This window comes from Anser anser, assembly GCF_964211835.1.
Source record: "Anser anser genome assembly, chromosome: 25".
Lineage (NCBI taxonomy): Eukaryota > Metazoa > Chordata > Aves > Anseriformes > Anatidae > Anser > Anser anser.
In genome coordinates, this window is record NC_139746.1 from 1,327,439 (window position 1) to 1,339,624 (window position 12,186).

Here is a 12,186-nt window from a genome sequence, read left to right on the forward strand (position 1 = left end):
GTATTTCATTCTCTTTTAATGGATTTTATCCCCTCTGGGTAGAGAAAGGAAACATCATTTATGCGCTATTGAACTGCAAGGGGGTCAAAAGAATCAGAACTTATTAAAATAGACATTAGCCAAAACTATGAGGAAACTTCACTGGAAAGTTGCTTCGGGAGCAGTTGAAATCCAATTCTAACAAATCTGCCTCAAACTGCCTGGTTTTCCCCATTTCTCCTGCCTTGTTTAGATTATTTGGCTTGAGTGCCGAAAGCTACCCCATGATTTAAAAAAATGATTGATATTTTAGAGTAAGCGACTGCTTCAACCCCTTTGGCTGAATGCTCAGAGCCAAGCTCTTGAATTGTTGCTGAATTGAGGGATCGGAGAGGAGAGCGCACATATATATGCGCTCCTTGGTGCTTCATCAGCTCCTCCTCCTCCTCCTCGTGCTTCCCGTGGCTTCGGGGCTGCGCTCAGTGCTTCACCACGCTGGGGGTGATCATCTTGTGGAAGGAGTAGTACCGGCAGTCCTTGGGGGGGACGAGGTCCATGACCGTGGTGCTGATGTTCTCCTTCTTGAACCCAGCCTCGACCAGGTGCGGAACCTGGGTCTCCTGCGAGGGAAGAGGAGCGGGGTTGGAGCAGCTTTGAGCTCTCCGGATGCCACCGAGACGGTGCTGAGCCCCAGCTCCTGCTCCGTGGGGACGGGGAGGCTGCAGGGAGCCCCGCTGGGACCTTCCAAATGCTCCTTGCTGAGCTCCCAGCCCTCACAGACAAGTTAAAGGCCACAAAATGCCCTGGTTTGTGCTGCTCAGTGGCTACCGAGTCGGGACAGCCCCAGGGGGATGCTGGAGGTGCCCGGGCTGGGGGCAGCTTTGGGGCCCCCCCAGCTCACTCACCTCAAACATCTTCTCGATGTCGGTGTACTTGGTCTTCAGCAGCTCGCCCCAGGAGGTGAGGTTGCAGTAGGTGAGGACCCCGCCGGGCTGCAGCAGGCGGAAGGCATGGTCCTGCGGCGCAGCGGGGGTGAGAGGTGCAGGGCTCAGCCCCCCCGGACCCCCCCCAGGGGCTGTGCCCGCCGCGGTACCTTGATGAAGGCGAACTGATGCGTGTGCCAGGTCTTTGCCGACAGCGGGTAGGTGTCGTACAGGATTCCTGCCCGGGAAAAGCGGAAATAAAGCTCTTTCAACTTTTTCCCTATTTAAATTTGCTCCCCAAGCGCCTGGCACCCACAGGCAGCGGTGTGCCGCACCCTGGGACGGGGGGGTCCCTGGGGACTCCGCCTGTGCCCCCCAGGTACTGCCTGGCCTCGGTGCCTCACCAGTGAAGTGCCCGTCCGGCAGCGTCGGCACCACGTCCTCCCACAGCCCCTTCAGTGGCACCACCTGCGGGGACACGGAGAGGGCTCAGCCGCATGCCTGACATCACGGCATGGCATGGCACGGTATGGTATGGCACGGCATGGCATGGCACAGCATGGCACAGTATGACATGGCACGGCACAGTATGGCATGGCACAGCACTGTATGGCACAGTGCTGTATGGCACAGCATGGCACGGTATGGAATGGCATGGCATGGCACGGCATGGTATGGTGTGGCACGGCACAGTATGGCATGGCACGGCATGGCATGGTATGGCACAGCATGGCGCATTATGGCAAGGTACGGCACGGCATGGCATGGTCTGGCACAGCACAGTACAGCATGGCACAGCACGGCTTGGCCCTGACCTTGTGCGGCTGCGTCCTGGCCCATTCCTCCAGCCGCCGGAAGACGCCCTCGTTGCACTCCACGATCCAGTGCTCCTCGATGTCGAACTCCTCCACCTTGGAGGCGGCGATGGCCATGCCGAAGCCCACCTCCAGCACGCGGCCGCCTGGGGACAAGAGGGGTCACTGGGGGGGGCCCCGTGCCCTGCTGGGGGGGCCCTGCGCCTCCCCGGGGACATTGGGCGAGGAGAACACCTGCGGGGCTCTGCTTTCCCTCCCGCAGCCCTGGCTTGGGTTGGACCCCCTCATTTGGAGCCCCCCAGGCCCCAAACACTCCTTTGTCCCCCCCTTAAATCCCCCCAAGCCCACTGCAATGGAAAGAAGCAACCCCCCCCCCCAAACTGCTGCAACCCCCCCGCCTCGGTGCCAGAAATGCGGGCAGGTGGTGGCCGGGCCCCCCTCCTCCTCCTCCCCCAAGCTGCCCCATCCCCTTTTGGGAATGTGTCACCGCTGACACGAGCGCACAAGTGCCACTGCCATGCGGGGAGCACCCAAAAAACTCCCCCCAACCCCTTCCCTGTGCCGTTCACCGGCCCCCGTGGGGCCCTGTTACCCCTGGAGGCGGCCACGGCCGCCAGCGAGTGCATGTAGGGGGTCTCCCAGCGCTCCATCACCGGCTTCCCCAGGATCTCCAGGTGGGCATCCGGGGCGTCGTAGGCGGCCGTCGCCCCCCGCCAGGCCTGCCGGCAGTCCTCGCCATCCGCGAAGATGGGCGCCGCGGCCGGGTGGGCGCTCATGGTCCTGCGGGAGGAAAGTCCAAGGGCTCGGCGGTGCTGGGGGAGGGAGAGGGCTCTGGGCGCTCGGCCGGCTTTAAATAGCCGGGGCTGGGAAAGAGCTGAGTGTGCACGGCGGGCTGGGGCCCCTTTTGGGTGAAAGGGCTGCCTTATCGGGCTGGGAGGGGACGGCGGGGGCCGGGCGAGCAGTGCCCACGTGCAGCTGGGTGGTCCCGGGTGGCTGGAGGGGTCATGGGGGACTGTGCCGTGCACTGGGGCCACGCAGTAAGGGTGTGCTGTGCACTGGGGCCGTGCAATAAAGCTGTGCCGTGCACAGGGGTTATGCACTGTGTATTGCAGTGTGCATCAGGGCTGTGCCGTGCATTGCAACCATGCACCGCGGCCATGCAATGAGGGTGTGCTGTGCACTGGGGCCTTGCACTGGGACCACGCACTGTGTATTGCAATGTGCATCAGGGCTGTGCCGTGCATTGCAACCATGTACCGCGGCCATGCAATGAGGGTGTGCTGTGCACTGGGGCCATGCAATGAAGCTGTGCCGTGCACTAGTGCCATGCACTGGGGCCATGCACTGGGGCTGTGCCATGCACCGGGGCCATGCAATAAGGGTGTGCTGTGCACTGTGCACCTTGCAATGGGGCTGTGCCATGCATTGCAACGTGCACCAGGGCTGTGCTGTGCACTGGGGCCATGCAATAAAGCATGCGCTGGGGCCCTGCACCAGGGCCATGCACTAAGGGTGTGCTGTGCACTGGGGCCATGCAATGAAGCTGTGCCGTGCACTAGTGCCATGCACTGGGGCCATGCACTGGGGCCATGCACTGGGGCTGTGCCATGCACCGGGGCCATGCAATAAGGGTGTGCTGTGCACTGTGCACCTTGCAATGGGGCTGTGCCATGCATTGCAACGTGCACCAGGGCTGTGCTGTGCACCGGGGCCATGCAATAAAGCATGCGCTGGGGCCCTGCGCTGGGGCCCTGCACCAGGGCCATGCACTAAGGGTGTGCTGTGCACTGTGTGAGAAACACTCCGTAGCCAATAACTTAGGCTCAGGCGAGGATCTCAGTGAAGTAGTAATTTATTCGCGATTGCAATGGCGGGCGTCCCACAAGCAGGAGAGCGCCCCTACTAGTTCCAAAAACACAGTTTATATACTTTTTGATGACAGGACCCTCCCCTGTTTCCCCACTGGAGTGGGTAATCCAGGTTCACAATCTACCTGATGCTTCACAGACAATGCCTGGCCTTCAGTTGCCGGCCTGTTTTTGAGATGGTAATGTTTTCTCCCCTTATCTGGCTTGACTTAACATAGTGATTTTCACCTGATTGCTCTAAGGAGTCTGGTTGTCTGCATTTTAGGAGGACACCTGCTGAGCTTTCTTATCACTGTAAGCATATCTCAATACCACATTCCTTCCTTCTATACAATGTAACACTGCAAAAACAACATTTCTATTCCCACAATTCCCCCCTTTTCTCTTTTTATAATTTGTTGATTTTTGCAAAATTTTTCTATAAGATGTAATCTGGTAGATGTCTTCCTCTTCTTTACTTTCTTTGCTTTCCATTTCCTCTAATATCATCATCTTATCTGAGTAGGGTGGTGGATCCATGGTCATTTGTTTCAAAAGTGCAGTTTCAATTAACCGCTGAACAAGTCCCCTTACACAGGGGATAATGCGACAACCAATGGCTGTCAAAACTCCTGCTACTACAATCAAGGATGTAAATATGGACACTACCATCCCTTTCCATTTACCAAACCAAGATTCCATCCATCCTGTGATGGAAGTGTCTGCTCCTGAGTTTTCTGCCAATTCATTGGCAAGGGTGGTAAGCCCTTGCAATGCTCTAGTTACTGTGCCATCCGGGGCAGTATTGTTAGGGATAAAAGTACAACAACGGTTGCCCAGCATCATGCACACACCACCTCTCTCCGCAAGAATCATATCTAATGTTATTCTGTTTTCCCAAGCCATTTTGCTGGTGGCATCTAGTTGTTCAGCGATTCCTCGTATCGCATCCCTTGTATAATTTATGAATCTCTGCTGATTATAATAAATATAAGTAATCCAATCCACATTCTTATTGATTGTTACCCACCAGAACAGTGACTCAAACCCTGCAGCAATTTGATTCCTGGCTTCCTGTTCATCGGGAACTCCTCTAGGCACCCCAATAGAATCTACGTACGCTCTATCATCAAATGATACTCCTAAGCTTCTTTTACTTCTTCTGGGTATTTGTGATGTTTCTCTTTCAAATGCCAGGGTGAAGGGTATAGCTAATTGAACAAGTGCACAAGTGCCTCCCCAGTTAGATGGTAGGGTGGACCGTAAGATCTTCCCTCCACAGTACCACCAGAGATCTGCCCTGGGGATCTCAAATCTTGAATAGTTTCCCATCAAGTCCTCGGTAGCATTCAAGGTCCTCGTGCACAAGGCAAATTCTCCCAGATGCCAGGTAGCACTCACACCCTGCCGTGAGAGGCAAGCTGTATGGTTACCTATAGCTGTGGAGAATACAGGGGGAGCCCTGATACTGCTATCATGCAAGGAAGGGAATAGCAAAGAGAGAGACTTACAGGCCTCATTTCCCCAGGCAGTCTTTTCTTGGTACAATGCAATCATACATCGCATTCCCTGGGAATCCTTGGTCCACCCCAATGGGCAGGGCACTATCTGGGCAATCGGTCATCCCGAGGCACAAGCATAGCAATTGCTATGGTTGAGACTCTGGACAGTATATTTGACCCATTCTATCCAGGCATTCACAACCCCATACCCTGTTTCAATCTCAAATGTTTGAACTGCCGCATTTCAAAGAGGGCCTCCTGTTTTCTCTCCTGTTTTCTCCTTGAGTTTCTCCCTTTCTCTGATGGCAATAGAGGATTGTTTCCATACAGCTATTCTCAATCTGGCTGTTGGGCCTCTCCCAGTTATTTGTTGTCTCTGCTCAGTTGTCATTGGGCATTTAAATCTCCACAAGCTAACACCTCACAAACATCAAACATGACAGATTGTGGTACATAACCCTCTGTCACATTCACCCATATTTTTATGGGGTATCCCATCTTACTATTATCTGGTCATGCCTTTTCCAAGTTGCCAATTGACCAAGGCTTTCTCTGAGGCCTATAATCACTAAAAACAAAATTAATAATTGATTTTTCCCTGTCATTATTTTTAAACCTTAGGTTTCCAAATAATTATCAATACAAAGAATAAGATATACACTACTACCATAACAAACCCCCCTTGGGAACACTTCAATTCACTATAGGCCAGTCCTTTCTCTCAATCACAAGTCACACTCATTAGTTACCTGTGAAAATAAAAGGTTAGTTTACAATCGCAAGCTCTTATCCCGCTCAGAGTCCACTATGAGATTTTTCTCTTCGATTTCAGCTTCCAACAAGTCTTCTGTAGGAACAGCTTCCCAGGTACTAGGGTCGACGGATGCCTTCACTCGAGTATAGTGAGTCCAACCTTTTTCCGCAGTTCCTATGGCTGTTTCAGTGGTTAGTAGTACTTGGAAGTGTCCTTCCCATTCGGGCCGGAGTTGATCCTTTCCAGGTCTGAATCAGGACCCAATTTCCCACGGGTCCTGAGAAATGACAAAGAAGAGGACAACCCCAGAACACAGTTCTTAAGAAAACTCTCTTGTTTCGAATTGTGGTATCTCATCCCTTCTGCCCAGACAGGGTAATCCGAACAGCATCTCATACGGTGAAATTCCTATATTGTTCCTTGGTGCTGTTTGAACCTGGAGGAGTGCTAAAAGTAAACATTTTACCCAAGGAAGTTGGGTTTTTAACACTAATTTAGTTAATTGCTTCTTTAATGTCTGGTTCATTCGCTTTGCCTTCCCAGAAGAGGAGGGGTGCCAGGGGGTGTGAAAAGCCCACTCAATCTCTAAGGCCTGCATTAACCCTTGCAGTACTTGTGAAGTGAAATTATTTCCTTGGTCTGAATCAATGTTTTCAGCTATCCCATATCTAGGGACTATTTGCTCCGGTGATACCTTAGCCACCGTGTTTGCAGTGGCAGATAAGAGGGGAAAGCTTACACCCATCCAGTCACGTGGCCAATTAGGACAAACAAGTACTTAAATCTCCCTCCTTTACGTAACTCAGTAAAGTCTACCTGTATACTTTGTAAAGGTCGAATCCCTGGCTCCCGTCCCCCTCTAGGTTAGTTACAAATGACCTTTTTATTTGCTTTTTGACATATGGTACATCCTCTGCATATTTGCTTCACTAAAGTGTATATTCCTACACAGACATACTTTCTTAGCACAACATCACACATTGCTTGCATCTCCCAATGACTCTCTTGATGTAAAACATCATATTTGCCTCATTGGTGCTTTATTCAGCATTTCTCTCCCATCAGGGAGTATCCATTTTCCCTCAGGCTTCGTGGCTCCTGATTCCTTACAGAAATCTCTCTTAAAAACTTTTTAGTTCTTTCTTAGTTTTCAACAATTCCCTGAATCCTCTCTGGATTTATTCTCAGTTTTCCCTCAGACATTAGATGCCTTAAATACCTGACTTCTCTTTCTACGTATTGTAATTTATTTTTCAATACTCCCAAGCCCTGCTTTCCCAGAAAGTTGAATAGCTTGTTAGTAGCTTCCTTCACAACTGTTTTCTCCTGTCCTGACAATAAACAATCATACACATTTTGTAACAGAAATTCCTCCTTGGGAGGTTGGAATTGCTCCAAAATCTGTTCTAGAACTTTGCCCAAATTAATCAGAGGCCCTGTAAACCCCTGAGGTAAAACTGTCCATATGTATTGTTGCTTCCGCCCCCACTTCAGAGTCTTTCCAGTCAGAGGTGAATATATCTTTGCTCTCAGGGCCTGAGAGCACTCCATTAATACCACTGTTATTCCAGTCTAACAATTTACTATTTGAATGCCCAATTTCATCATCAAATCCCTTCCCAACAAGTTAGTCCCTGCCTTGGGTACATACAATAATTGCCCAGAGATCATTTTATCCCCTAGTCTCAGCTTGGTACCCCCCAAAGGTGGCACTGTTACCCCAGCCCCTTCTACCCCCATCACTTGTTAGGGTTTCATTAGTTAATTTAATCCCTGATACTTTACAGGCCAGTAATGACCTAGCTGCCCCTGTGTATTGTGTTTGATGGCAAGGTTCGGGAGGGGGCTGCAGTGGCAGCCCCCACGAGGAGAATCCAGAAACCGCCCCGTAGCAGATAAGGGACAATTTCATCCGGCCCCAGAGGGGCCCACCGCTGCCCAGAGCCAAGCCATGAGCAACACAGTCCGTGCCTCTGTGAGAGCACATCCACGAAAACAAACATACAAACAAACAAAAACCTGCTGCTCAACAGCAGCTGGGAGAGCGAGGAGTGAGAAACCTCCCCGCAGACACCAAAGTCAGCACAGACGGAGGGGGTGGAGGCGCTCCAGGCGCCGGAGCCGAAGCCCCCTGCGGCCTGTGGAGAGGCCCCTGGTGGAGCAGGCTGCCCCCCCTGCCCCCCCCCTTCTCGATACTTGGGAAACTGACCAAACACCACAGCAAATATACCAAAACTTCTAGACGGTTACTTAGATAATGCCTACATCCTCTTTCCCTGCTCATTCAACTTTCCCAACTCATTCAAAAAAACAGCTCTGTCAAACATTACATACCACACCTTTAACACCTTTAATAACCCTTTTTAACACTTCTTCCTATCTTTCTCCAGCCTGTACTTTCTCCAAAGTCTCAGTCATTAGCCAACTTAATTCCATACCTTTCTCCCTCATCCCATTTTCCTTCTCTCCTCCTTCTTCCACTCCGGATATTCCTACCTGAAGTGGCCAGCCTGCCCACACTTAAAACATCCTATCAAAGCCTGTCCCTGCTAAGATTCAGGTCACAACACGGGTAGCTTTCCTTGCCTGCCATTCCTTCATCTCTCTTCCCCTCTTTTCCATCCTGGCCCTGACTCCCCCTGAAGATTTTCTTCCTCTTTCTCCAACCCTCTGCCTCACTACCTGCTACACTGTCAATACCATTAGTTTCACTCTCTGCTTTTCCTTCTCATCTCCCCTCTTGACACACACGTTCAGGGCCTCCCACAGGAGGGCCCCCCAGTGACTGTTCACTACATCCCCCACACCTTCTGGAGCATTTTTCTGTGCATCTTGCCAGGCTTCAATCACAAAATGAACTTTCAAGAGCCCTTGGGATACCGGGTCCTCAGGATTCATCCCCAAGTACTTTCTCATTCTGACCCCAAGTCTCTCATATGATTTCTGTGTTGCACACTATTATTCTTCCAGCCAGGATCGGCAAGTGGTTATTTCTGCCCTGCCGGTATTACCCCTGGTCCTGGAGGATGAGTTCTTTCCCATTTTTGTATTGCAGCTCTCCTCCTGATCATTCCCATTTCTTTCCCTGTAAACAACATATTTATATACATAATTCCCCCTCCCCAAGAGTATAAGTTAGGTCCTAGGAAACTCCTAACCTCTCTGCTGGTAAGGAGGGGGGGAAGTTCACTTAAGAGGATACACAGATAGTGTTAGTGCTGTTAGTATCAGGGAAGGCAAAATTCTCAGTACCTCTTCTACCTTGTTCTAATTCTTTTACCAGTTTGGGGTACCTCCTGTTCCCAGAGCTAATGTTATCTATAGTTCCTGTCTCTTCTTTCGGAGAAACTGCTACAGCAGCCGCTGCTGCTGCAGCAACTTGGGGGTTATAAGGAGGAGGTAAGTTATCCAGAAGGTCCCATTTATCACTTGTCTCTTCCTTTTTCTTTCCCTCTTTATTCTGATTTTTGCTCAAAACCAAATTTATTCCTTGTATCCAACAAGCTGCATACTCCGATTCTTCTTCCGAAAATGGAAATTTGTTATTAACATAAAAATTTAAGGCCTGACATACCCAATCTTTGTCAGACCCGTATTTTGGCCAAAATACTGCAGCTCCTTTAATTGGTTCTTTCGTCCAGACTGATACACAATATTTAACCATTTTCTCCCTATCTTTTTCCTTAGTTTTGGGGTTATTCTTCCAATTTCTCAACATCCTTCCTAAAGGACAGTCGGGAGGCACTCCCCCAGGGATATCTCCCTGTCCCTTGGAACTCATATTTCCCATTTTTCCTATCCTGGAAAATGGGGGTGTACTGCCAAGCACTTCCCCGTGCAAGGGCTACCGCACACCTATAAGTTACCAAATTTCCCTGGTGTACTCCGAGCACTACCCCATGCAAGGATTACCGCACACCAAATTTCCCTGGTGTACTGCCAAGCACTACCCCGTGCAAGGCTTACCGCACACCAAATTTCCCTGGTGTACTCCGAGCACTAGCCCGTGCAAGGATTACCGCACACCAAATTTCCCTGGTGTACTGCCAAGCACTACCCCGTGCAAGGCTTACCGCACACCAAAATTCCCTGGTGTACTCCGAGCACTACCCCGTGCAAGGATTACCGCACACCAAATTTCCCTGGTGTACTCCAAGCACTACCCCGTGCAAGGCTTACCGCACACCAAATTTCCCTGGTGTACTCCAAGCACTACCCCGTGCAAGGATTACCGCACACCAAATTTCCCTGGTGTACTGCCAAGCACTACCCCGTGCAAGGCTTACCGCACACCAAATTTCCCTGGTGTACTCCAAGCACTACCCCGTGCAAGGATTACCGCACACCAAATTTCCCTGGTGTACTCCAAGCACTACCCCGTGCAAGGATTACCGCACACCAAATTTCCCTGGTGTACTGCCAAGCACTACCCCGTGCAAGGCTTACCGCACACCAAATTTCCCTGGTGTACTCCAAGCACTACCCCGTGCAAGGATTACCGCACACCAAATTTCCCTGGTGTACTCCAAGCACTACCCCGTGCAAGGATTACCGCACACCAAATTTCCCTGGTGTACTGCCAAGCACTACCCCGTGCAAGGCTTACCGCACACCAAATTTCCCTGGTGTACTGCCAAGCACTACCCCGTGCAAGGATTACCGCACACCAAATTTCCCTGGTGTACTCCAAGCACTACCCCGTGCAAGGATTACCGCACACCAAATTTCCCTGGTGTACTGCCAAGCACTACCCCGTGCAAGGATTACCGCACACCAAATTTCCCTGGTGTACTCCGAGCACTACCCCGTGCAAGGATTACCGCACACCAAATTTCCCGAGACTCTTCCTTTCTCTCCCTTATCTCACGCTTCGTCCGTCTCCGGCCGCGCCCCTCGCGGAGCTACGGAACCGCGGATCAGGACTCCACACTCGCTTCGTACAAAAGTACGTCTCAAGCACACATCACACAGAGTCTCACCCGACCCCCGAGGCAATACTTAATATTTCTTACCTTGGTCTGTGCACAGAGTTACCGGATCAATTCTTAAAACCCTGAGTGCCTACCTTCTTCCTTTTCCCCACTACTTCACGGATCCTGCCTCTTTAATCAGTCTCGGGCCCTCTGTCAGCTCTCCGCAGAACCGCCACCGTCGATGCACAGGACCGCTGAAATCAGCGGGGCATGCCTTCCTGCTGCTGCGGCGGTGGGGCTCCCTGGTAGGTGACCGGCTCCCGGACGAGCCCCCAAATTGTGAGAAACACTCCGTAGCCAATAACTTAGGCTCAGGCGAGGATCTCAGTGAAGTAGTAATTTATTCGCGATTGCAATGGCGGGCGTCCCACAAGCAGGAGAGCGCCCCTACTAGTTCCAAAAACACAGTTTATATACTTTTTGATGACAGGACCCTCCCCTGTTTCCCCACTGGAGTGGGTAATCCAGGTTCACAATCTACCTGATGCTTCACAGACAATGCCTGGCCTTCAGTTGCCGGCCTGTTTTTGAGATGGTAATGTTTTCTCCCCTTATCTGGCTTGACTTAACATAGTGATTTTCACCTGATTGCTCTAAGGAGTCTGGTTGTCTGCATTTTAGGAGGACACCTGCTGAGCTTTCTTATCACTGTAAGCATATCTCAATACCACATTCCTTCCTTCTATACAATGTAACACTGCAAAAACAACATTTCTATTCCCACAACTGGGGCCTTGCACCAGGGCTGTGCCATGCACCGGGACCACACACTGTGTATTGCAATGTGCATCAGGGCTGTGCCGTGCATTGCAACCATGCACCGGGGCCATGCAATGAGGGTGTGCTGTGCACTGGGGCCATGCAATGAAGCTGTGCCGTGCACTAGTGCCATGCACTGGGGCCATGCACTGGGGCTGTGCCATGCACCGGGGCCATGCAATAAGGGTGTGCTGTGCACTGCGGCCTTGCAATGGGGCTGTGCCACGCATTGCAACGTGCACCAGGGCTGTGCTGTGCACTGGGGCCATGCAATAAAGCGTGCGCTGGGGCCCTGCGCTGGGGCCATGCACCAGGGCCATGCACTAAGGGTGTGCTGTGCACTGGGGCCTTGCACCGGGGCTGTGCCATGCACCGGGACCACGCACTGTGTATTGCAATGTGCATCAGGGCTGTGCCGTGCATTGCAACCATGCACTGCGGCCATGCACTAAGGGTGTGCTGTGCACTGGGGCCATGCAATGAAGCTGTGCCGTGCACTAGTGCCATGCACTGGGGCCATGCACTGGGGCTGTGCCATGCACCGGGACCACGCACTGTGTATTGCAATGTGCATCAGGGCTGTGCCGTGCATTGCAACCATGCACCGGGGCCATGCACTAAGGGTGTGCTGTGC

The 12,186-nt window shown here is 51.8% G+C and overlaps 1 protein-coding gene across 1 annotated transcript in view; it reads right to left on the reverse strand.

Annotated features, from left to right (window-relative positions):
• GAMT (guanidinoacetate N-methyltransferase) overlaps positions 1 to 12,186 on the reverse strand; it is a 14,345-nt gene continuing 2,159 nt past the window's right edge. The window contains exons 2-7 of the mRNA XM_083811076.1: positions 2,310 to 2,497; positions 1,718 to 1,863; positions 1,307 to 1,370; positions 1,073 to 1,140; positions 885 to 995; positions 1 to 599 (exon numbers count right to left, since the gene is read on the reverse strand). Coding sequence (XP_083667202.1) covers positions 459 to 599; positions 885 to 995; positions 1,073 to 1,140; positions 1,307 to 1,370; positions 1,718 to 1,863; positions 2,310 to 2,493 — 714 coding nt within the window. The 5' untranslated portion in view covers positions 2,494 to 2,497 and the 3' untranslated portion in view covers positions 1 to 458. The remainder of the gene's footprint in view (positions 600 to 884; positions 996 to 1,072; positions 1,141 to 1,306; positions 1,371 to 1,717; positions 1,864 to 2,309; positions 2,498 to 12,186) is intronic.